Here is a 22,126-nt window from a genome sequence, read left to right on the forward strand (position 1 = left end):
TGCAGTACTACAGGTGTCTGCATTCCAAATGGCATCCTGTGACCTCCAGCAATACTGCTGCTCTCCATTTGATCGTCATCACGTGTAGCCATACCTGTGCCTTGTACTCTCCTAGAGACTGGTTTCACAGAAATGTGTTTAAGACACAGGACATGATATAATACGTGTCCCCAGCTAAGCTTTCAAGCTCTGAAGATGTTTATTCTGTTGGAAAAAACAAAAAAAAAGACTCACTTCATAGATTAAGAACTAACTGCTTTAAAATTAGTCCTACTAAGATCTCCCCACCAGTCCCCCAATCTCAGTACTTTGGAGTCCAGTGCCCCATAGTATATATCTCTGTGTGCTAAACAAATCAAGCAAAAGAAGCTTTGTATCAAAATAGTTTATTAAAAACAATAAAACTTCACTGAAGCTTGCTGTCCTTGAGACAGAATTATGACATTGCAGCATTCAACACAATCATAATCCACATATAAATATAATACTATACAGCTCCTGTTTGCCTTGGCCAAGTTCTGCCCTCGGTCTGGCCCCACGCAGCCCTGCTGATACAACTCAGCCCTGCATACTTCAGTTGCAGAACCTGTTCCTCTGGGAACTGAGCTCTGTCCCTTCCTCACCCCACGCTGCACAGCGCTGTTACCGTCTGGGGGTTGCACAGAAACCCAGCACAGCTCGTGGCAGCTCGAGGCGGTTTTACAGAACCCGTGTGAACACACCGAGCGACTGACAACAGCAACACTGCTTGATGTTTAGGAAAGATAAATAGGCAACCAATTACTCAAGTTCCCAGCGCTGCCCAACTGCAGAGAGCAGCTTGTGATCAGAAGAAGGAAGCTCTGTTCGGACCTGCCGCGTTGCTCCTCAGCCGTGACAGAAGGGCTCTGTAAGGTGCGGTTTTGTCTAATGCATGGAGTCAGTTCTCATGGCAGCACTGGCAGAGAAGGGCACTGCCGGCAGCTGGCTGGCACACTCCTGGCCATCGCCCCTGAACACCCTCCAAGCATCACTCTTGGCCATCAGCTCTGCACCACAGTCAGTATTTGTCCTTGCACGGTGGCAAACAGACTGAGCGCTCAGTGTCTCAGTGTTTTGGGTCAGGATGCTGCCATGAGCTGTGGCTTTGCTTCCTCACTAGCCGAGAGGCTGCTTCTCCCTCTTCTCCATTGCTCATGTCCCCTGGGCTGCTCTGGTGATGGGTGTCTTCTTGCACAGTTCCTGATAGAACTCGGACTCCAAAAACCGGGGGTATGAGTTATTCTCCATTAAGCTGTAAACTCTCTTCTGCGCCGCACTGAAACAGTTATGTGTGGCTTCCTGGATGTTCTGTGCAATCATGTTCTTGGTTTGGAAGTCTATATTTATCTGAAATAGAGAAGTATGGACATTTACTTCTGAGAACTGAATTCAAGTAAGTATAATAACACCATATAATTTCTGAAGAGGTGAAAAAGGCAAGACCTTGTTACTACAGAGTCAAATTAATGAAACTTTTAAGAAAATTCTTCTTTCACATAAAAACCAAAGTAGTTCAGATATTTATCTTTTCTCAGTTAAAATGGAAACGCTCTGAAACACCCCTTGTGCCACTTTCCAGTTTGGTGTAAAGGCAGTTTGGGAGAGAGTTGCATTCAGATACAGATATTGACACTGAGGTATGTACAGTGCAGTTTGACATCTGTATCTTAACGTGAGTTCAAAGAAATAAAGGCTGTAAGGACTCATAGAATAGAGCATTTAAATTTAGTCAGGTTTTCTTTACCTCTTTGGGAGCCTCCTTTTCAATGAAGTCATTGTAGATTTTTTTTGCTTTCGATGTCAGCTTCTGGGGTGACTTGGTTTTCTTGAAGTCCTCACAGGCCAACCAGAACTCGATGTTCTCTTCACAGAACTCAGACTTCAGAAAAGCTCGGAAAGCAGCAAGACCATCTAGGAAAAGGAGGGGGGGGAAAGCCACTGTCAGTTAACTACTTCAGGAAGCTTGAATTTACCCACTGTTCACATTTGTTTCTATGGAAATGTTTTGCTGTAGGTCTGTTATTTTCAGGGATATCATGGCAGTAAAAAATGTCCCCATTTACGTATGCAAGCAAGTTAAAGCTCTAACAGCTTGGCAGGCTTGACTTTGAGCTAGCCATTTTTTGGGTAAACACAAAAAATGAAAGCCATTTCTAGTTCGTATGTTCCTTCTTGCAAAGCCTACGTATACATAAAAACCCCACTTGTCTCTAGATAAGATCGCCTGCGTTAACCTTTACACTGCAGTAAATATGACTGCTGCAGAACCCTGGAATATTCTTTCAATGGAAAAGGTGACTCAAGTTCAAAGAGCAAACAGTAGTACTATTTCTTAGTCTTTTTGCTTTGCTGTTTAATGCTGCTTCTTGTAGAGCTACAGTAAAGCCCTGAGATGACTGAACTGCGTTGCTGAATTCTTCTCATGTTACTCGAAGGCATTTGTCTTAGTTATGCAGTGAGCTCAGGGAACAAATGCTCTTTTCATATTTGGCAAAGCCAAGCTGATATGTATGATTTTAGCTAGCAGGGGTTACAGGAAAAAAAAAAATCCACTACAATGAGGTATTCTTTGGTTTGCTATTAGTTTACAATTTTTTAGAGAACACTTTCATGAGTTTTGGCTTCAAACTGTTCAAAGCATTTCACTTGCAAGACCAGAATCAAAGCTATTTTATATCAGCATGTACAGTGCCAACATGGAAGGAAGCAATCTCTTACAGACATATAAACTTCACCATCCCTTTGCTCCCAAATGTTACTTTTTGAAGACAAACTTACATTTGTTAGCAAGAAGTTCATCAAAGGCTTCTGACCACAGCTGGGCTTCTTCAGGGGAAGGTCTGCAGAAAGAGAGGGAGAATATCAGACTCCACTGCTCAAGGTTTACTGTTTTTGTAGAACACTTATTTAAACAAAGTCTCTTTCTCCTAACTTACCTGAAGTAGTTGCGGTGTTTCCCTGCCTTCTTAGATTTTCTCTTATTAGAATTAGAAGAGTTCTGCAGGAAGTAGCTCAGTCTTGTTTTCCAATCTTTAATGCTGGAAGAAAGAAGAGGGAGAGATGCCTGTTAAAAAGTGACAGCTCTCAGAGCTCGAGACACCCGCCCCTTTAACTGCTAAGAGCGGCGCTAATTTTCCTCAGACGGCTTTGCCGTTTCTGTACCCAGAGTCACCCACAGCACCCCGAGGGCGAGGAAACTATTTCCCCCCAGCCCGCTTTAACACTCAAACAACAGGTTAGCCCGGGAACCTGTTCGAAAGGGGAGCTCCGGGCGAGGGGGAACTCACATCGTTCTCTTCATCCTGCCCTTCTCCGCCTCCTCCGCCTCGCTGCGGCGGCAGCCGCCCCGCTCCATGTGCCCGCCGTGCTGCACCGCCAGGAACAGCGCGCTCTGCATCGCGACCGGCACCGATCGCCGCCGCTCCGCCGCCTCCAGCTCTTATAGCCCGGCGGCACCGGGCGGGGCCGCCCCGGGACGGAGGGAGGGAGGGAGGGATGGGAGGCGGGAGGGAGGCGCTGCGGGCTGGGCTGGGCTGGGCTGGGCTGCGCGGGGGGAGCGAGCGAGAGGGGCAGGGCTGGATGTCTTTTCCCAGTATAGGAAAGTTCACCTCCCGCCAGAATCACGTCCTTTTTTTCCCCTTTATTTTTTGTTTTCCTTTGCTTTTCTCCCCCTTCTTTCTTCCCCCTTTTTTCCCCCTCCCTTCCTTGCCCAGCTTGCCGTGCTAACGTCTTCTTGGAACGCTTTTAGCAAAGGGCTGGCGGTCCCCCCCTTTCCATCAGTCAGAAATGCACCCTGCATTTCTGCAGGTGTTTTTTTTTGTTGTTTTGTTTTGTTTCAAGGTTATTCAAATTTTTGGGTATGGCCAGCGCTACGTTTCTTAAAATAAAAATATATATATATATATAAAGTGACCCTAGGTTTGAGCATATGGTATTTTTTGATGCCACCCCTCTGCTAACCCAGGCTGTCAAACCCTTCAGTCGTCTGTTGGCACATGTTTTAGCTCTGTACAGTGTTGCCACCTACCAGTGAGTTGTGTAAATTACTCTCATCACTCGAAGTCGCACTGACTTACTCCAGCCTTCAGCTTGTTGAAAAGGCCATGTGGTCCTTCTCAGAGGTGTCCAGCTGCAGGGTATCACGTCCAAAGAATTTGGATTTAGGAACCATGTGAGTTTCTTTTTAACCTACCCTGCTTTTCTGCTCTTTTCTGTGCACGTGTCTGCCCTTTCACAGTGCTGTCGAGCACATCTTTCCTGCCATAAAAAGCAGCGTTCAGAGAAACTGTTTGACTCCCAAAACACTGGCTGACTTCAACACAATTATGGAGCATAAATCTCTGATCCTTTTAGGTAACTACTGTAGTCTTATAACATCTCAGTGTGCCAAAGACTCGCAAAGCTGCGCAAAGGTATTTTGCTTTAAATGAGATGTCTGGGAAAATGTCATTTAATTTCTGACAACATTTAAACAACAGTGCTTTTCAGTGCTGCTGATGGTAAGCTCTCGGCAGGATATGTTGGTGTTCTGATAGGAAAATGAAGTTCCATCCTCTAACTTTTACCAAATCCCTTTAAATGATTTTTGCGACAGGTAGCCCTTAGTCCTGTGTAAGGTATGTACATTTTTTAAAGGGAAATTATTGCGACGGTGGTTACCATGGGAAGGGGAAGTGTGGAAACACCAACAGAGGTAAGGCTCTTAGTGCTGTAAAAGCATGTGTTCCAGAAACTTTACGGGAGGAGCTTGCCAAAGAAAAGACCAGGGCAGGCAGCGCCTGTGTGATGGATGGACCCGTGCTGACTCGTTCCCAGGCGCTTCCATCGTCATTTGCTTCGAGTGCCAGGGTCAGCCGAGCCGTGCAGCTGCGAGTGCTTTGGGCAGGAGCTGGCCAGGAGCTGCTGAACAGCCTGTAACACACGTGGGGACGGGAAAGGGAACACTCTCTGCACGTGCGAACCTGGCAGCAGGCGGCTCCAGGCTGGGGGGACGGGCTGTCCCAGGGTAACAGATAGAAACTCAGCCCTGGGCACTACCCAGACTGGAGCCTTTGCAAAGGATCAAGTGCTGTTCAAGGAGAACAGCACGTCCTCGCCTGCCACCTCGCTTGTAGATTTCCCTACTTTTGAACCTGGTTTCAAGCTGTTTTCACCTGATTCTCAAAGCTGAATGCAGGTAAATGTGTCAAATATTGGGAAGTTGAAAACCTCCAAGTCTAGTAAGCTACAGTAAGGTTTGATTAAGCACTGATATTCTGAGAGCTTACCAGAGCACACCAGAGATCCTGCTGATGTTTGAAGCCTGACAAAATGTTTTCTCGTTGGTCCTGGAGGAGACCTGCAAGGGTAGGGCTGGGATACTCCCAGCATCTGCCAAGTTGTAAAGTTGGCAGTAGACTCCATGTGGAAAATTGCAGCATGAATCATGTATTTATCTGCTACTTTTTATTTCAAACTTTTTAATTGCTCCTTTTGGAAACCCATAAATTGGAAGGGCCAGTTAAGAAAGGTAGCTATAATGTGTAACCTTTCAACAGTGGAAAAAGCTGAACATGGAATTGTGACGTTAGATGGCCTTATAAAACATACTTATGCTAACACTTGCTTTAAAGACTATTTAGATTAAAATTGAATTTTATTGCCTGCTCAAGGTATACCTTTTGTTGATATATTTATTATACTTTTAAAGCATGGATTTTGCTGCACCTCCATCTCATGATTCCTTTTGTTGGGATCAGGGCTGTGTGACTCAAAGCAGCATCCAGAGCAGCACTCCAGATCTGTCTGTGGGTGTGCTGACCTCTACCCTTTCAAAACAGGGAAGCTCTTGGTAGCTGAGGACAAAAGCAAACGTAGTGCCAAAGCCTCCCCTTTACATCCTCCTCAAAGCTTCAGTCTATTTCTGTAACACTAAACTCTTTGGCAAGAGGCAAGGCCCATGGAAAGTGATGGGGGGGGAGCCTGTAGCCAAACTTTGCTGTTGAAGATGGTGACAGATTTGCTATTGCCTGCAGTGAAATCTGATGTCAGACCTTTAATGGCACAAGCGCTCACCCTGGAGATCACACTTCTCTTTCCAGAGGCTTTCTTGAGAATGTTCTGTTCTTTTTCTGCTTATATGATTCCTACGGGCATCAGAGATGGCTGGATGTACAGAGGACTGTAACATATGCAATAAACAACCAGGATGGAAGATTAGGTTTTTTTCCATCTCAGTTACGTTGTATGTCGCAATAGCCACGCTGATCTTTTTCAAGTCCCCAGTGAGTAGTTGTTCTCACTGCGTGATACTTAAATCTGTGTCTGCATTTTTTTTTTTTTTGAAATGCCAGCCCTTGTTTCTTTCTCTTACTTGGCTAGGAGGACATAGGCAAAAATATCCAGAGGTTTTATAGCTGAGTATCATAAAGCCAAGAGGGTGGAACGTGCTCTTGCATGGTAGTTCAAACTATGGGTTAGTTATCTGAGGGATGCTGAGAAAATAATATCCAAAAGAAGAAGTGAGATGTTGAGCGATGCCTTTTTGTTTTGTAATGCAAATTACACACAGGTGCACTTTCCTGTTCTTTGATTGGTCCTGAACTTGCAGCTGTACAGTCCTGTTGCTGCATCTGGGAGACGGTTCATGTAGGCATCAGAACAGGAGATCAGCGAATCACACCCCTGTGCTGCTTCTGACAGCACTGGGACCGTCTGTTCTTACCTCTCTTTTGAGCTGTGTCTCCTCTGAAGCGCAGGGGACTGATCTGTGTCAGTACAAAAGGGCACGGAGGTACCGAGCTGTGGGGGGAAGGGATCTGCTTCTCTGCTCTGCACTGCTGAATAACAGCGGCCAAGCATGGGCTGCGTGGTATTCATGTCTAGATGAATGGTATGATTATGAATATTAAAATTGCCACTCTGAGGGGTTTTTTTGTGCAAGTGAAGAAGTTTACTCAAACTCTTACTCTGCTTCTAATCCTGTTCATTGCATTCTGCCTTTCTAGTCCCTGTTAAAATTTCAGTTATGTGTAGCAGGGGGAGTTGGGGTTTTTTGATTTTTTTTTTTGTGGTTTTTTTGTGGTTGTTGTGGAGTTTTGTTTTGCTTTTAGTTATTTATTTCTTTTGTTTCTTTGTTTGGGCCTTTTTAATTGCTTGAAGCTGGCTGAAGTTGCATTCTTTGGCTTTGGCCCTGCAGGCTGTGCCTGTTGGGCTGTTGTACTTCCCCCAGTATTATTTTCCAGTCATAAAGCTGAAAACGTGCAAATCATCAGAAGCCATTCCTGGATCTAAATATAGCACTCTATGGATTAACACTAAGGTTGGAACAATTAAATGTTCAGCCTTCCCTAAAAAAAATAAAAAAAATAAAATGTATCTCATTACAAATGGATCTCGTTTCACTTAACAGCAAAATCCTCTGTCTGAATAACCTATAAACTAGACAGAGTTTTCTGAGAACTCATCATTCTCGGCCCTCAGCCACCTTGTTTTACATAAACACTGACATTAGTTTATAAAAGTTCTAAAAATAGAGCTGAAATTTGTCAAGAAGCGGATCAGCTGGGACTGTATGTCTACTTACAGGCTTGCTCTTATGTGGATGTGTACGCCTCTGCTTCAGTGATGCTGTAAAAAGAGTATGAATCCGGGCACTGAGCAGTTGATCGTGATTCCACCTCTACCTGTGGATGTTTGGAAACGTTAGTTTTGAAGGGGAGATACTGTAACAACGGTGGGCAGGAGTCGGAACAGCGGGTTCCCCGGGGAGGCTGGGATGGCTGTCTTCTTCATGCTTTATCCCTTCTGCAAAGACAAGCTGAAAGGAGACCTGTTAATATAGCCTGCATTCTAAAGGACAGGACATTCTCATATTCCTTACGTCTTTTGTCAATACAGAAAGCAAACAGCTTAGCAAGAAGCAGTGTATTTTTAACAATGAAATTTTCTTAGCAGAGGTGAGCCGAGTTACACCACCCCAGGTAAAGAGATATGATTAATCTTGTTTGAGGTTAGCTAGGTGATGCAGAACACTGGCTCCATGTTCTGTTCCAGTTGCAGCCTGTTTTGTTTCCCCCCCCCCAAAGTCTGTATTTGTTAAAGCAGGTGTGCAGAGGGACATTAAACAATCAAATGTGTTTGTTAAACCTGGACATGGGCACCATCTTTGTCATATCATCTGCATGTAGTGCAGTCAACACACACTCCTTTTGATGTCTACTTAATCCATGTTAATAAAACTCTCTGCAAATGCCTGAGTGGTATTAGTCAGACATTGATTCAGAAAGTCTTCGTGGCTTACAAAATCAATCCCCTTTTGCAACTCCTACAGGTAAAAACTGTCAGGAGCACAACAGTGAGAAAGCTAAAGATTAGAGAGGAGTATAATCATTTTTGCTGCACCTACAAAGTTCAAATTAAAATAAGCATTGAAAATAAGTGAAAATAAGCATTGAAATGGAGATAAAATGTCAGTCTTTCTTATTGTGTGATGGGCAGAAAAATTTAAACAAAACCACTTCTTGGAACACCTTATTTTTGAGATTGGGTAGAACTAGCAGAGTTTTAGTCTTTCTTAGTGGAAAATAAAAACACCAGCAAAATATAATATTTGTCAGTGTAAATTTGTTCATTTCCTTAAAATTATTTTAGGGTGTCCTTTCCTTTTCATCACTTTCAGAGTTGCAGTATGGGCTTTTATGTGAAGAGCAGAAAGGTATTGAATGTCTTTCAGAGGGGGTAAAGGCTGCATGGTAATGGAGAGGAGAGAAAGCACTGTCTGAGCAAATCCTTGTCAAAGTCAGGGGACATTTCATCTGAGCCTGCCCTGTAGCCTTTCTAGCTATCATAGTGACAAAAACTATTCCAAAGTTTGCAAGCTGAGCTCTCTGGAGTTAGAAAAGGCCGGGATGAAGGTTTCCTGTGCAATATTGTTAATCCCACGTTTATCCAGTGGCACCCTGGACTACTCCTGGTGTGAAGGCTGGGAGCGAAATGAAGGGTAGGGTTGTATTTGTCTGGCTTCATAAAAATGTGGAAATTCCCTTCTGGCTGTTTGAAGAGTACACTGAGGAGGTCAATGGTAACCAGAGTGCACACTGTCTTTTGGGTGGTCTGAGAGAGAGACAGAGCCAAGTATCTGAATGGATTAGTCATTCCCTTAATGACAAATGTTCAAAGACTTTAGGTGCCTCATTCCATGAGGAAAACAGTGGCCCAAACTTCTAGAATACGTGGATAGAATGGTAGTTACTCCTTGTACTTGAATGTATGTTGAACAGGTAAAACTCCACATAAATTAGTGAAGATATGTGTGCTAATATTCCAGTGCTACATATACTCAGAGCTCTTGCTGGCACGGCAGACAACGGTAACAGGTAATTTTACATTAAAGAAACATTTTCTGAGATGCCTACAGTGCTAGGAAAGGGCAGTGCAGGACTGTACATTAAACACAAGTTGCACTGAGAATTATAAGAGACTGCATGTAACTCATTGACTGATTTGACAAACTCTTTTTTACAGAGACTGTAGTTGGTGCCACACTGTATCACAGCCTCCAGTTAGGAGCTGTGATGAGACCCCTACATTAAGGTATTTGGTGTTTTTCTGGCTGCAAGAAGATGCTCCTCAAGGTAGTGCTTGATGCATCGAGAAATGAGACAAGAAACCTTAATTAACAAAGGAATCAACAAACTTTTCAATTTCTTCTCTGATCGTAAGTACCAAAATGCACCAAATAGATAATTTAAGGTGAAAAAAGGAAGTCTTGCCAGTTCTTAAAGGTTAATCAGAGGTGTCAGAGAGGAGAGTTGAATATGTCTGTGAACAGACATGTATCTGTAAGTTTGATAAAGACCTAGAGAGGCTGCCAAGCTGTGAAGACAACCAAGGATGTCGGTCAGATCATTTGGAACCTCACAAGATACCACAAACCCTGACCTTTACTATCCCCAAGCTAGGATGAAAGACAGCAATAAAGTCCTGAGAGGGGAGTGATCTTCCAGCAGGCATGTAGAGGAAAAGGGAGGGAGAAGCAGCTGCACAAGAGGGGCCAAATATTGCCCGAGTCCCACTGTGGACAGTGCCTTTGCTCCCCTCAGGTGTGACCTTGCACATCAGCACTTCTGTCCAGCCTGGTGGCCTCTTTTCAGGGATGAACAGCTACTGCAGAGGAGGGACATGCTCTGTCATGTTAGCTGCGAGTTTACCTGGGCCTTTCAGGAAGCTTTTCTTAACTCTTTTAAAAATGAAATCAACTCCGTGGCAGTTTCTAAAAAACCACCTCATTCCTTGTTCCGGTACGTGTTGTTCTGAGGTGTGATCTGTGAGCTGCAGCTCAAATTCTGGGATGGTGAACTTATTTTACAGTTCCCATTATACTAGTGTTTAGTTGCTATGGATTTTTTTTTTTTTTTAAATCAAGTTGTTTACTTAATGCCTTTGTTTTAAAATAAGTTTGTTCTTCTGGTAGTTTTCCAGTAAGAACTGTTACTTGAAGGCTGGGAACAACATTCCTGGCAAGTTTATAACTGAGAAAGAAACCAGGGGACAAGCTAATTGGCTGTAGCTAGTTAGCTAATCAGCTCTCTGGGATATGCGTGAACATTCCAGGAATCATAGGAGGCATAGCTAAATTGCAAGGAGTAATAGAAGAAACTAAAATTATCCGGGAGAAGTTACTTTCTGCCATGTCCTATACCAGTATCCACCAAGTAACTAAAGCCCTCTGTATTGATTATCTTCTGCTTGTTTGGGCTACAGGAAAAGCGAGGACAGTTTCTTCCACATATTATGGATTTATTACTCCTTTATATAGTGTATTTTCTTTATTTCAGACAAATACTCTAATCCATATACAGTAAGCAGCCAAGAGAGATTTGGAACTGGGCACAGAATTAACACATGGAAAGCCTCTTGCAGCTAGAGGATGTTTTTCTCACTGTTTCTACACAAACGGTTTGCAAGTAAATGAAGAGTAAAGAAGGATGTGGTGATGTCCTCTGCTGTGGTTTCGGTTTTTTGGCAGGTATTACAAAACTACTCTCTGTGCATCATACAGGCATGCTACTTTGAATATTTTTTACTAAATCTTCTGTCTGCCAGCACTATTTAATTTGCATTTATTAAAACATATTGAAACAAAAGGTTATTTTGTTACAACTCAAAATGACTGAGTGACTTTTGTTTTCCTTGCCAGTTTGCATTTACATTTATAATCCATTACTAGCCAGCTCATTTTCTCTTCTGATAGACTTTATTTTCAGTGACAAGTACGGCTGAGAAATCAACAGCTTTTTATTAAACTACATCCCCATTTTTTTTTAATCCCTCATGGAGGGAAATCTAATAAGATTTGGTTTTGCTTGCCTGTCTGCTTGCTTTTTAAGTTTATGACTGAAGAATCAACATGTATTTATAGCATTATTACAGTGAGTCCTTTCTGAGCTGGGGGAACTAGATAAGGAAAGTCATCTGGAATAGGAACAGTCAGGCCTACAGGGTGTCTGCCTGTATTTTGGGCTGGCTGTCCTGGGGATGGAGATGGGTTACCAGGACGGCTGTAGTATTGAATAGCAGCATTTCACAGCTGGAGCACAGCTGCAGGTGCAACGGCAGTGAGGCTTCCCTGCCAGCTCTGCCTGACACGCAGCCAGCTGGCAGCACAGGCACCGCACCTGTGAGCCTGGCTGGACCCCCTCCGAGTGAAGCAGCCTTCAGAAGCGGACAGGTTGTTCCTTGTTCTCCGTGAACCTCCATTTTCCCTGGCACGACCGAAAATTTACGTTGCAAAGGCATATTCAAACGCGTTTGTTGCCCGGAAAGGGAAGGGATTTTATCAAGGGGTGAGAAACCAGCATTTGCCACTCTGCGTCCGTGCTGATCGCTGGGTTATCTGCTCCCCAAACAGCCGTCAGCCCGAGATCGCGTTCTGTGTGACACAGCCCCGTGCCAGCCTTCCAGGCAGCCGTGCCGAGCTGCAGCAGCTGCTGCCTCGGCTTGAGCAGCCCTGGCTGCAGCTCCCTCTCTGTCCCAGCTGCATCTCAGCCCTGCACAGGCTGCGACACCCTCGGAGGGGAGAGCTGGGCAGCCCCAGCCCTGCTGGGCCTGGAGCTCGCTTTGGACCCTGTCCCGGTTCCTGGCTGGCGTGCACCAGGACCATGCACTTACTGCTTCTCTTCAGCAGAAAAATCTGCCTGTGGCTTCCTTCTTCCTTTCTGTGAAGCCCTCAGGCTCAGCAAGCCCTTTGAAGTGGTGCTGGCAGCTGGGAAGTAACCTTCTGAATAAAGAGACTGAAGGTTTCCCTATCCCTCTCTGTATTTCTATTCTCTGTATTTCTACTTTTCATGTTTTCTTTCTCTTCTGGGGACTGTGCATTCAGTGCTGCTCTGATTGTAACTCTTTTTGTCTTTTTTTTTTTTTTCCCCAAATCCTCAGTGGAATAGCAATACTGGTCCAATGTTTTCAGCTTTTAAAAGCTGCAGGTCATTATCATTTGCCATTGCTCAAGTTTAAGAGCATATTTATTTACAAATATTTACCCAAAGGATAATGAAACAAGAAACTGAGAATATTTTCCCAGTCTCCCCTACTGACCTGGTCATGTGGTACCGTTTAGTAGATTTACAGCAATTTTCCAGCTCTATGAGTTCTCCTAGGTAAGAAAGCTACCAACAGGCAGCTCCTAGATTTCCCTTTTGCCTGCAAATACACTGGGAGAAATGGGAAGGGATGAAGCATCCTGAAAATTTACAGGTGCAAATTTTATCAGTTGTTCTAAGCTGTGCTGTAACTGACATTTATCCTCCCCTACTTTGCTCTGCATAAGCTGCATGAAAGCAGCTGAAAGCATGGTCCAAGGACTGTATCAGTGAGATTAAATAGTAATTAAGATTTAATTAAATTAGCAAATTATATGCTGTTTAGTAAGAGTATAAAAAGTAGATAATGTAAGTGCCAGCTAATATTCTTTTTGAAAAAAAAAAACAACCCAAAACCCTACAAAAGTATTCTGCTTTGCAGACTCTGAGCTAAAATAGCTCTGTCTGGAATGTAACCTCTCCCAGAGTATATAGAGGAAGGTTGGGTTCTACTTGTTTTCAAAAATCTAAAAGAAATTGTTATCTGGAAAACATTGTGTTATTTTAACAGTACCAGAGGATTTTTAGATTTTGCAATCTCAGACGTTTCTATATTGGCCTGCATTTTGCCCTGCTGTTAATCAAAGGCTTCCTAGAGGGTAGTTATTGACTTACATCACAGAATTCTGGGGTGCATTTGAAAGACATGATGAAGTTTTAAACTTACTCCAAACAATGCAGCAGAAAAGCTGTATGGAAGACTACCTTTGCTGTGGAGAGGCTGTGATGGGATTTTTAGATCAGTTTAGGTGGTACCACAAGATTTTAAAGTCACAGGCACCTGGGTATTGACTCATGCAGCTGCCTTGCCTTGCATCATCTTTTAGAGAAGGAGTGGTTGCTCTCTGTCTTTTGTCTCGTGTCTTTATCATTAATTAGCAAGAGTTTACATGCTTCTTTTCCTTAACATACATTAACCTTTGAATGTTTTCAGCCAGCAATGTAATTACCTTGATCTTCCTGGTTAATCCAGTTGCTGATTTTAAATGGCTATACTTTTTTACACAGCCTTTTCATGAAGCAGACTCAAATGCATATGAAATTATCCTCATCTACAACCAAGCTCCATTTGAGCTGGAATGTTCTCAGACTGTGATAACAGCATTTTGTGCTCTTTAGAATTTAGGGTAATTTTAGAGAGAGAGAATGAGAGCTCCAATTAGTCTTTTTCTGAAACCATTTCCAGGAGAAATCCTCTCTAGGTAGACACATCCATTTGTGTTGTTTACTTTGCCACAGTCACCCTTTGTTCAGTCATTACCAGGTCGGTTTTTCATCAGCTCCTGGATAAATTGAGCTTCTTTTCTGCTGGCTCCTTAGTTACTGCAATGCCATTATCAGGGCCACACAAGGCACCTTTTATTTTCTAGACATGCATTTTGTGAAATACTGAAACATTACTTTTGCTCCTGCTTCCTTTTTCCATTTTTCCTAACCAGAGTTTAGTCAGTAGTTAATTGTAGATGCACTCAAGAAACATTGCAAGTACTCAAGATGTAGGGCAAAAATGTTGCTAAGCAATTAGTGTTGGATGCTTCATTGCTGCCCTTTTTGGAATATCATGTTCAGAACCACTGGAAAAACGTGGTGATGGTAAGAGCTCCATGTTATATTGCTCAGACCAGCACACAATTAGGACTTAAAGCCTTTACCCCTGAAAACTCTACAAGGAAGGACCTTGTGTGTGCTCAAGATTTTGCTAGACTCAGGTCCTATACTTTATTTGGTTAAGTAGTACTGCGAACATTTACACAGCTATACAAATAATCACATCCAGCCAGTCCTGTCAGCTGAGCCAAAATAGAAATTTTAAGTGCCAAAGACTTAGAACATCTCTTTCTAATTTTACCCTGGCTCAAAGTATGTTTAGAAGATAAGCAAAATTATTTAGTATCCTGTCACTCGTAAAATGTTTATCAGCTCAAAAGTAAAAGAGGTGAGAAAAATAAGTTAATCTTTCTGAAGAAACAAAAACATATCTAATGGCTGGGTTAGGAGCCTGTGTTTAATAAGCAATAAGCGATGATTACAAACAGTCCACACAGGCTGTTGACAGACATCCTGTTTTTGGCAGTTTGTGCACAATTCACAACGAGATGCTACCTGCATGTGTTGTCTTAGCTGTAGCTAATTAGCTGGAAGATGGGTAGAAAAACATGAATGACTAAACTGAATACTGGAGCTGTTTGGAGATGTTCCAGCTGCCTGGTTTTCTGGTAGAAAATGCCGATTCTGCCAAATGAAAACATTCTGATAGTATATGTAGTCACAATAAGACTGACTTTTGTGCTCCATCCAGACTATTCTCCCACTTTGCCAGGCTCTCTGGCATTCACCAGGGAGATAGTATAGAGGTGAACTCCTTCTGTCTTCCTCTGCTGGATTTGCAGTTCCTCCTGCCTGGTCTTGCAGTCAGTGGCCATATCTGTTCTTACAGCCACATCAGCTGACTATGTTGTCTGTCCAAGTCTACCATTGCAGATGATTTTTTTTCATATGTTTGAAATATTTTACCAGCTGAATAGAAAATCTTCCAGGCAGCTGCATTAATACACAAAGACCCTGGAGGCTAGAGAAGACCTTGGAGAAAATACAGCAGATGCTTTTTTTTTTCTCCTGCAGGAAAAACCTCCATAGGCTCCTGATTATTGATTTGTAAATCAGGAGGGATTTTCAGTGTTTTTCTGAAATATTTCCAGCTGAAACTGGGCTATTATTGCCCTTAGCAGTGTAATAATATCTAATGGCTTACGTATGCTCAGCTTCATCTTTGATTTGTTTATGAAACAGGACTCGTGGCACAAAGGATGCTGAGAAAGGTTCCTATGCAGAAAATTTAATAGTGTGTTTCCTAGTTTATGGTATACAGTAAATCTAGTGATGCATGTTACTTTTGGGGAGACAGAGGCACAAAAGGGAAAAGGAAGAGTCTCAGTAGCCACCTGAGCAGAGGAAAAAGCACTGCCACAGCGCCTCAGGTCTCAAGAGCTGCAGGTGGGAAGTAGCTACCGCATTCCCATCGGAGATTTTCAGTGCTACAAACAGTAAGGCACCTTGCAGCATCCGGCTGCTACATTTTCTCTTTACCGAGGAGTTGGATGTCTGTTCATCTCTTTCAAGGTCTCATTTTTTTTATCGAACACTCCTTTTAAAAAATCACGGGATTGTGCGTGTCTAAAGGCATGTTGTAAGTTTGGATGGTTTTGTAATAGTTCAGTGTTTTCTCGACCTAAAATGTCACTTTAGTCAACTGTTTCACTGCTTTTGCAACCATGAGTATAGCTGAAATGACAGGGTAGGAACAAGCAACTGTGCTTTCCTCTTCATCAGAAAACAGTTCTTTATTTCAGTTACAGCATTTGTATCTTTTTTTGGCTCTGAGGTGTACAGGTTCTCCATCAGAGAGATTTATTTTGTGCTTCGTAGTTTATATCTTTGTGTCACGGACGTCAAAACTTCGCAACGTAGAAGGCAATAAAAATGTTGAGCTCAGCAAGTCATAGTCCAGGAAGAAATGTCAGCCATGGATTTGTCCTTCCTGGAAGTCGAGACATGATATTACCTCAAGGAGAAACAAAGAAGTCACTTATGTTTGTTTATCACAGTGTAAGGACTAACTTAGCCTGATGGTGGGAAATTTGGATTCATCTTTGTCTTTTCCATATCAAAACTACTGCACTAATAAGGAAGGAAGGGAAAAAAAAAACAACAAAAAACAACCAGGGCAATTGCTAGACAATTAATTCTTGCAAAAGAGAAAAAATATGTTTACAGAACCATGTTTATGTTTTTGAATGGAACAACCATTAGGGACTTTAAACATGAGCCTTTTCAGTCTCTATAACTCCCAGATGTTCCTGCTGGCAGAAGCCAGCTGTCCCTCAGCCTTACTGCTTGTGCATCCAAAAAAGGCATGTGGAGTGATGGAACTTCACCTTACAGCTAAACACATCAAATGGTGGTTTGCTTCTGCAGAGCCTGGTCTTGTTGTTCTGGCTCTAGCCCTCAGATAACCTCTGGGTGTGATTCAGCTGGCTACTCCAGTGCCAGACTGGTGCTTTTGCCCCTTTTCCAGTCACTGTATTGGATATGAGAGAAATAATGGGAAGAGGGTGCAGGGGAAAGCTGCTCTCAGTGCTTCCTTATGTCTGACACTGCCTTGGCTGGATGACATTATACCCTTAGGAATGTGGAGATTACTCCTTTGCAAGTTCCATGCCTGGAGTTTGGGACACCTACAAAAGGATATTCTGGGGGATAGACAGGCAGAAAGAAAAAGAGATATTTTGTGGATCAAATGACTTCTCTTTTTAGTGATAATTGATGAACTAAGAATAAAGCCAATTTTTAGAAGTGTGTGTTGTAATAATGAAAAGAGAGGGTTGGGCTGAAAGATTGGAGATGGTCCCATGACACAGAGTTTAATCTTGATCTGGAATCATAACTTTTTCCTTTGTTTTCCTTGATGAAGCAAAACATTTAAAAAACTTCCCTGCTCTGTGAAACATTTCCTTTTAACCCTGAACTGATGAACACTGGAGAGGCAAGGTTTTATTCCTTTCCTTTACAAGGACAAAACACCAGCCTTTCCCTACTGCTGGTCAGCAGATTTCACCATGGATACGGATGACATAAAATACTCTTTCTTCTTTTCATTATATGCGCCATTAAAATATACTTGGCACAGTTCAGAGTACTTCTGAGATGGCCAGATTTTAATCTTTCAAATAAAAATATCCCTGTGTTTTCTGTCTTATTTCTCCTATTTATTGACTTTTTTTTTTTTTTAATTTTTTCAATATAACAAACCAACTCTCAGGAATAAAGCAACACATGAGAAATGCTGTGGCAGGAATCCCAGTGCAGTGCAGCCCACAAAGATGATCAAAGAGCAGCTGTCAGCCTTCAGCTGGAGTTGAGGAGAGGGCTTAGTAAAGGCAGCACTGTTTGAATGGACCAGGTCTGGCCAGCAAAGCTGTGAGAGCAGGTGTTGGGGATGACTTCAGCTGCATTTTAGTTGATAAATAAAGTTGGGAATAGTGCTAAGGTCTCTAAATACTTTGCAAGACCCAAAGGATACCAATAAGTGCAATAAGATAGGAATGGTTTTTGTACACACATTATATGGGCTGAACACTACAGGCAAGACTGCAGGTGCTTCAAAAAGCAGGTGCTTTAACATCCCATCCTGTCCCTGGAGGAAGGTTTGTGGTTGTGACAAGGCCTGCTGTGGTCAAGCTGCAGCCACAGAGGTTTAGTTTTAGTACTGGTAGGTGTTATTATTATACACAGGGCACAGCAAGTTTGGTTTGGGGTCGCTTGTTAAAAATATAAGCAATCTACTCGTGCAGTGAATATTCCAGTCCTGAAGTTCTCACATTCCTGTAGTCCCTGGGAAGGAACAGGAGAGGCACAAGCTCAAAGAGGCAAGAACATCTTACATTTTTAGAAGGTACTGTGGGGAACATATTAGTGTTATTTTGGTAGTGTGCATTCCAAAATTAAAAGAGATAAGGAGTTTCATTGCAGGAAGATGTTAAAATAATCCAGTCTTATATTTAAAAATTGGAAAACAAACTTCTCAGTATGACATTTAAAGGCTTTGAAGGCTGTTTGTATTAGATGATCCTGTCTCTCCCAGTGCAGTATCGAAAGAATCAACTCTCTCAGGACCACAGGTAGAATTAAAATAGCAGAGAAAGGATGGCTGCCAGAGCTCTTTTCCCAGCAAAAGGTCTTCTTGCAAGTTTTCTGGGAAAGAAGCAAGGAATAATAACAAGAGTGTTGATCTAACTCCTTTTCTCCAAATATATTCCAAGAACGACCTGAAAAATATTCCTTCTCTAAACTTGCAATGGATGTGCTCTTGCCTCTCCAGTCTCTCTCTAGCAATGAGAGAATTGCTGCAACAGGAATAAGGTCAACTCCTCATCTGGATTTTTTTTTTTTTAAACTAGAAGTAGATTGTTAAAAGAACAATTTGAGACCAAATATACTACTCAATATTGTGTGGAAGTGCCAGCTTGGTGGGAGATGTGTGTGTTTGAAAGTCATAAGAATATGCTCAGTCCTCTATAATTTTTGTTTCCTAATTTTAAAAAGGAAACAGGTGCCTCAGAAGGTAAATAGTCTCAACAACTACTTGCAGAAGTTCCTACAAAGAAAGTTTTCAGTGCCTATGAGAATGTAAGCAGTGCTATGCTGCTGACTATGTATTTTGGCTTGGCTTTGGTGGTACAAAGTTTGGAGCTTTGGTTGGTTTGCTGTAAATAGATGTCACAGGGGTGTTGAAAATTCAAAAACGCATTTATTTCTGTCGTGTTATTTTTTTCTCATTGTGTGGGAGAGCTAACAACCATACTTATTTTATTGTATAGCTTTGCTATTTGGAGTTATTACACACTAGTGAGCAATTTGCTTAAGGAGCCTAAAAGGAGCTTCTCCTAACAAGAACCAGTCTCAAGAACTGAACTTCAAATTCTCTGAAAAGGACATCTCTTGTCTTGTTGGTTCCAAAGTGTTCATCTTCCATTTCCCTTATAATTGCATAGCACTTCTAGGAGACATTCTGAGTTCTGAATCTGTTCTCATAACTAGACAGAAGAGGTTTTACAAAAGTCTCCTTCAGTGGGAACTGCATTGTTTAGCTTAGTTTATCTTTGTGTAGGTATTCAAGATGGGAAGTTAATACACTGTTGTGCAAAATCGTTATGCTGACCGGAAGATTTAGATGATCCCACTTAACATCTGTGTAGTTTATCTGTAAACAGGGGAAGCAAATGAAGAATTATTAGGAGACATTGGCTTGTTTTCTTCACACAATTCTAGGCTCAGTGCCAGAGGCCTTCCTTTCCAAAACTCACAAAAGGCTTTTTTTGGACATGAACTGCATCATGGTGACTGTTCGGAGAGAAAAAAATTCTTTGATTTTGGTGTATAAGCTCAGAAAATTCAGAAGCATCAGGTGAGAAAGAGATGCTGACATATTTGGGCTTCATTAAAAAATAAAAAGCAGCAATATGCCAGATTCAAGGAATTGACCACCAAGGAAACAGATTAAACAAACAAACAAACAAACAAACAAGAAAAGGACATGATGGTTTGCAAGCAGGAGGTGCTCTTCTCTACTGGAGGAGGCTGGAAAAGGGTGCATGTGGTGGAAATTCTTCTTCTATCTTCATGAGAGTAAACATCCACAGTTAGCATTATCTAGGGTGGGAATTTCTTGCACGAGTAGTGACAAATAAAAGCATATTGAGGAACAAGGAGGTCTTTGCTACTTTTAAGAGAACAACCTTCCAGGCACGTCCCCCACATGCTGGGCAGGGCTGGCTGGAGAGCCACTTCAGCCATTTAGAAGCTTCTACAGATGAACAACACAGGGAGGGACCCAGATGTGTTCTGGGCAGGAAGAAATGCAATTTAATCTCTCATGAGAAGTCATGATCAGAATGTGAGGGTGCAACCCAGGGACAGGCCATGCTGTCAGCCCTGCCTAGAGTGAAGGGGCAGCTGCCCTGCTGCAGCACCTGCAGGGAGATTCTCTTGTCTGACCATATGTATGAGCATCTTCTTAATGCCTGGGGATTGAACACAGTGATTACTCACTAGTAATCACTGACACAGATACTGAGCCACTAAATGCAAGCTGTTCACAGATATTGTTCATGACTGTAAGAAACTTATTTTGGAGAATCCATCTTATTACAGCCCTCTGCTTGTCATCTAATTGCAGTTCTATTATTCCCGTAGCCACAAAAGCAACGTGCTTAATCTTTCAGAGAATGAGTCAGAGGACTTGTTTAACCCATAAAGTATAACAATTTTTTCCTGTTTGTGATTTCCTGGCTTTACCTTACTAATCACGGTGTAAATATTTGACATTATTTCCAGGTAAGCTTATCTGATAAGGCTCACATTGCATAAAATAGAATTTTACATTATTCACTAAGGTGTTTATTTAATCCTCAATTCATGGGAATGAGGCTGAGTCTTCCATAGCAAGACACAGTGCAGGGTCTGAGTGACTTCCTCTAGCATGCATGTTAACTTATGACCAGCTTGGCTAGCAAACTCTTGACAAAAACACAGAATTACCACAGACCTGTAAAAGCCTGTGAAAAAAGTCCAGCCAGGTTTTGCTACATGTGCTGAACAGTTCATGTAAAAGAGGGGCTGTAACAATTAGTGAGCTCTTGCAAATAAATTTCTTTTTTTCTCAGCAGAAATATTTTTCCTTCCTGTTGTTAGTGGAAAGGAAACTTAAGGAATAGGGGCAGTATTTGTGGATTGCACCAAATACTATCAATACTACAAATACTGAAAATTGGAGTAATATTGATTTATATAAAAGATAAGCAGGAGGAAGTGTGCAAAACTATATTTTTCCATCTTCTATGACTTGGAGAACTCACACTGAAGGTGAGGTGGTTCCCCTGCGTACGAGACATTGCGCTAAGCTGAAATTACAATAAATCTGAAAAAGCTGCAGTACAAACTGAATGTACTGAACCACAAAATTTATGAAAATTGGTCTTATCTCATGTTCTGTTGTAAGTTCAGACTGTTTCTTAACCTGATGCCAGAATTCAGTCAGCGAGGTGTTTTTTAAAGACTAATTGGATTTGGAAAGAAAATATTTGCATAGGCATCAGATGTGCTTTTTGTTCCATTCTCTTTCTTAAAGTGATATTGAGGATGCACCTCTGTTACTGAAAATTAATACACCATTTTGGCACAAAACAATACGACTATTCAGCAAGACACACTGGAGCAGTCACGTGCAATGTGAAAATCACAGCAGCTCTTTGAAATCACTTCCTCAGCAGTCAGTGCTGACACAGCCTCGTGCAGGATGGTTGGTTACCTGCTCGAATCCAACCCCTCTCCTGGGGAAATCATTTCTTATGCTACCTTGTGAGGTTAGTTATCTGTTACTAGCTCAGGGAGGCTTACATGTTTCACTTTGCCTCTTAGACCTAAGATGCCAACTTTGTGTAGAAGTAGGCTCTAATAAATGGCTGGAATTCAAGGAAGGGCAGAGTGACAAAATATCTAATTAAAACCCTGCAGTTGTGATTCAGGCCTCTAAACCAAAGTCTGTGGAAGCTAATAAAATGTGGGTCATACAACTTTGTGTACAAACACAGACAGGAATCTAAATTTTGGTCCCTGGTTTTTGGAGAAGCTTGGCATAGATTTCTTGAATTGCAGCGTTTAGGCCATTGCTACTTGACGGCTTCTGCAGACAGTAACTGTGATTGCTGACCTATGATGCAACTCATAAAGATTATAAAGAAGCTGTATTTCTTTCTCATAAAGAAAACAAGGACAGCCTCAGATCATCACATTTTAATTTCCTCCTCTGTATTTCCTCTGAACTCAGAAGGAATTTGGCCAGGGCTCTGCACTAGTTGATCTTTACTGGAAATTTGTGCTGAATTAATTGGCAGACTTTGTAAAGCTTTTCTGCTTTTGCCGACAGT

At 42.2% G+C, this 22,126-nt stretch overlaps 1 protein-coding gene across 1 annotated transcript; it reads right to left on the reverse strand.

Moving 5' to 3' along the window:
• Positions 1-368: 368 nt before the first annotated feature.
• Positions 369-3,445, reverse strand: RGS2 (regulator of G protein signaling 2). The gene is made up of 5 exons (XM_050307246.1): positions 3,309-3,445; positions 2,958-3,059; positions 2,800-2,861; positions 1,766-1,932; positions 369-1,368 (listed from the first exon to the last, which is right to left on the reverse strand). The coding sequence occupies exons 1-5, from the start codon at positions 3,416-3,418 to the stop codon at positions 1,174-1,176; spliced, it is 636 nt and encodes a 211-aa protein (XP_050163203.1). The 5' UTR covers positions 3,419-3,445; the 3' UTR covers positions 369-1,173.
• Between the last annotated feature and the right edge of the window lie 18,681 nt (positions 3,446-22,126).

The sequence above is a fragment of the Myiozetetes cayanensis genome, unplaced genomic scaffold (assembly GCF_022539395.1).
Source record: "Myiozetetes cayanensis isolate MyiCay16 unplaced genomic scaffold, myiCay2020 scf12, whole genome shotgun sequence".
NCBI lineage: Eukaryota > Metazoa > Chordata > Aves > Passeriformes > Tyrannidae > Myiozetetes > Myiozetetes cayanensis.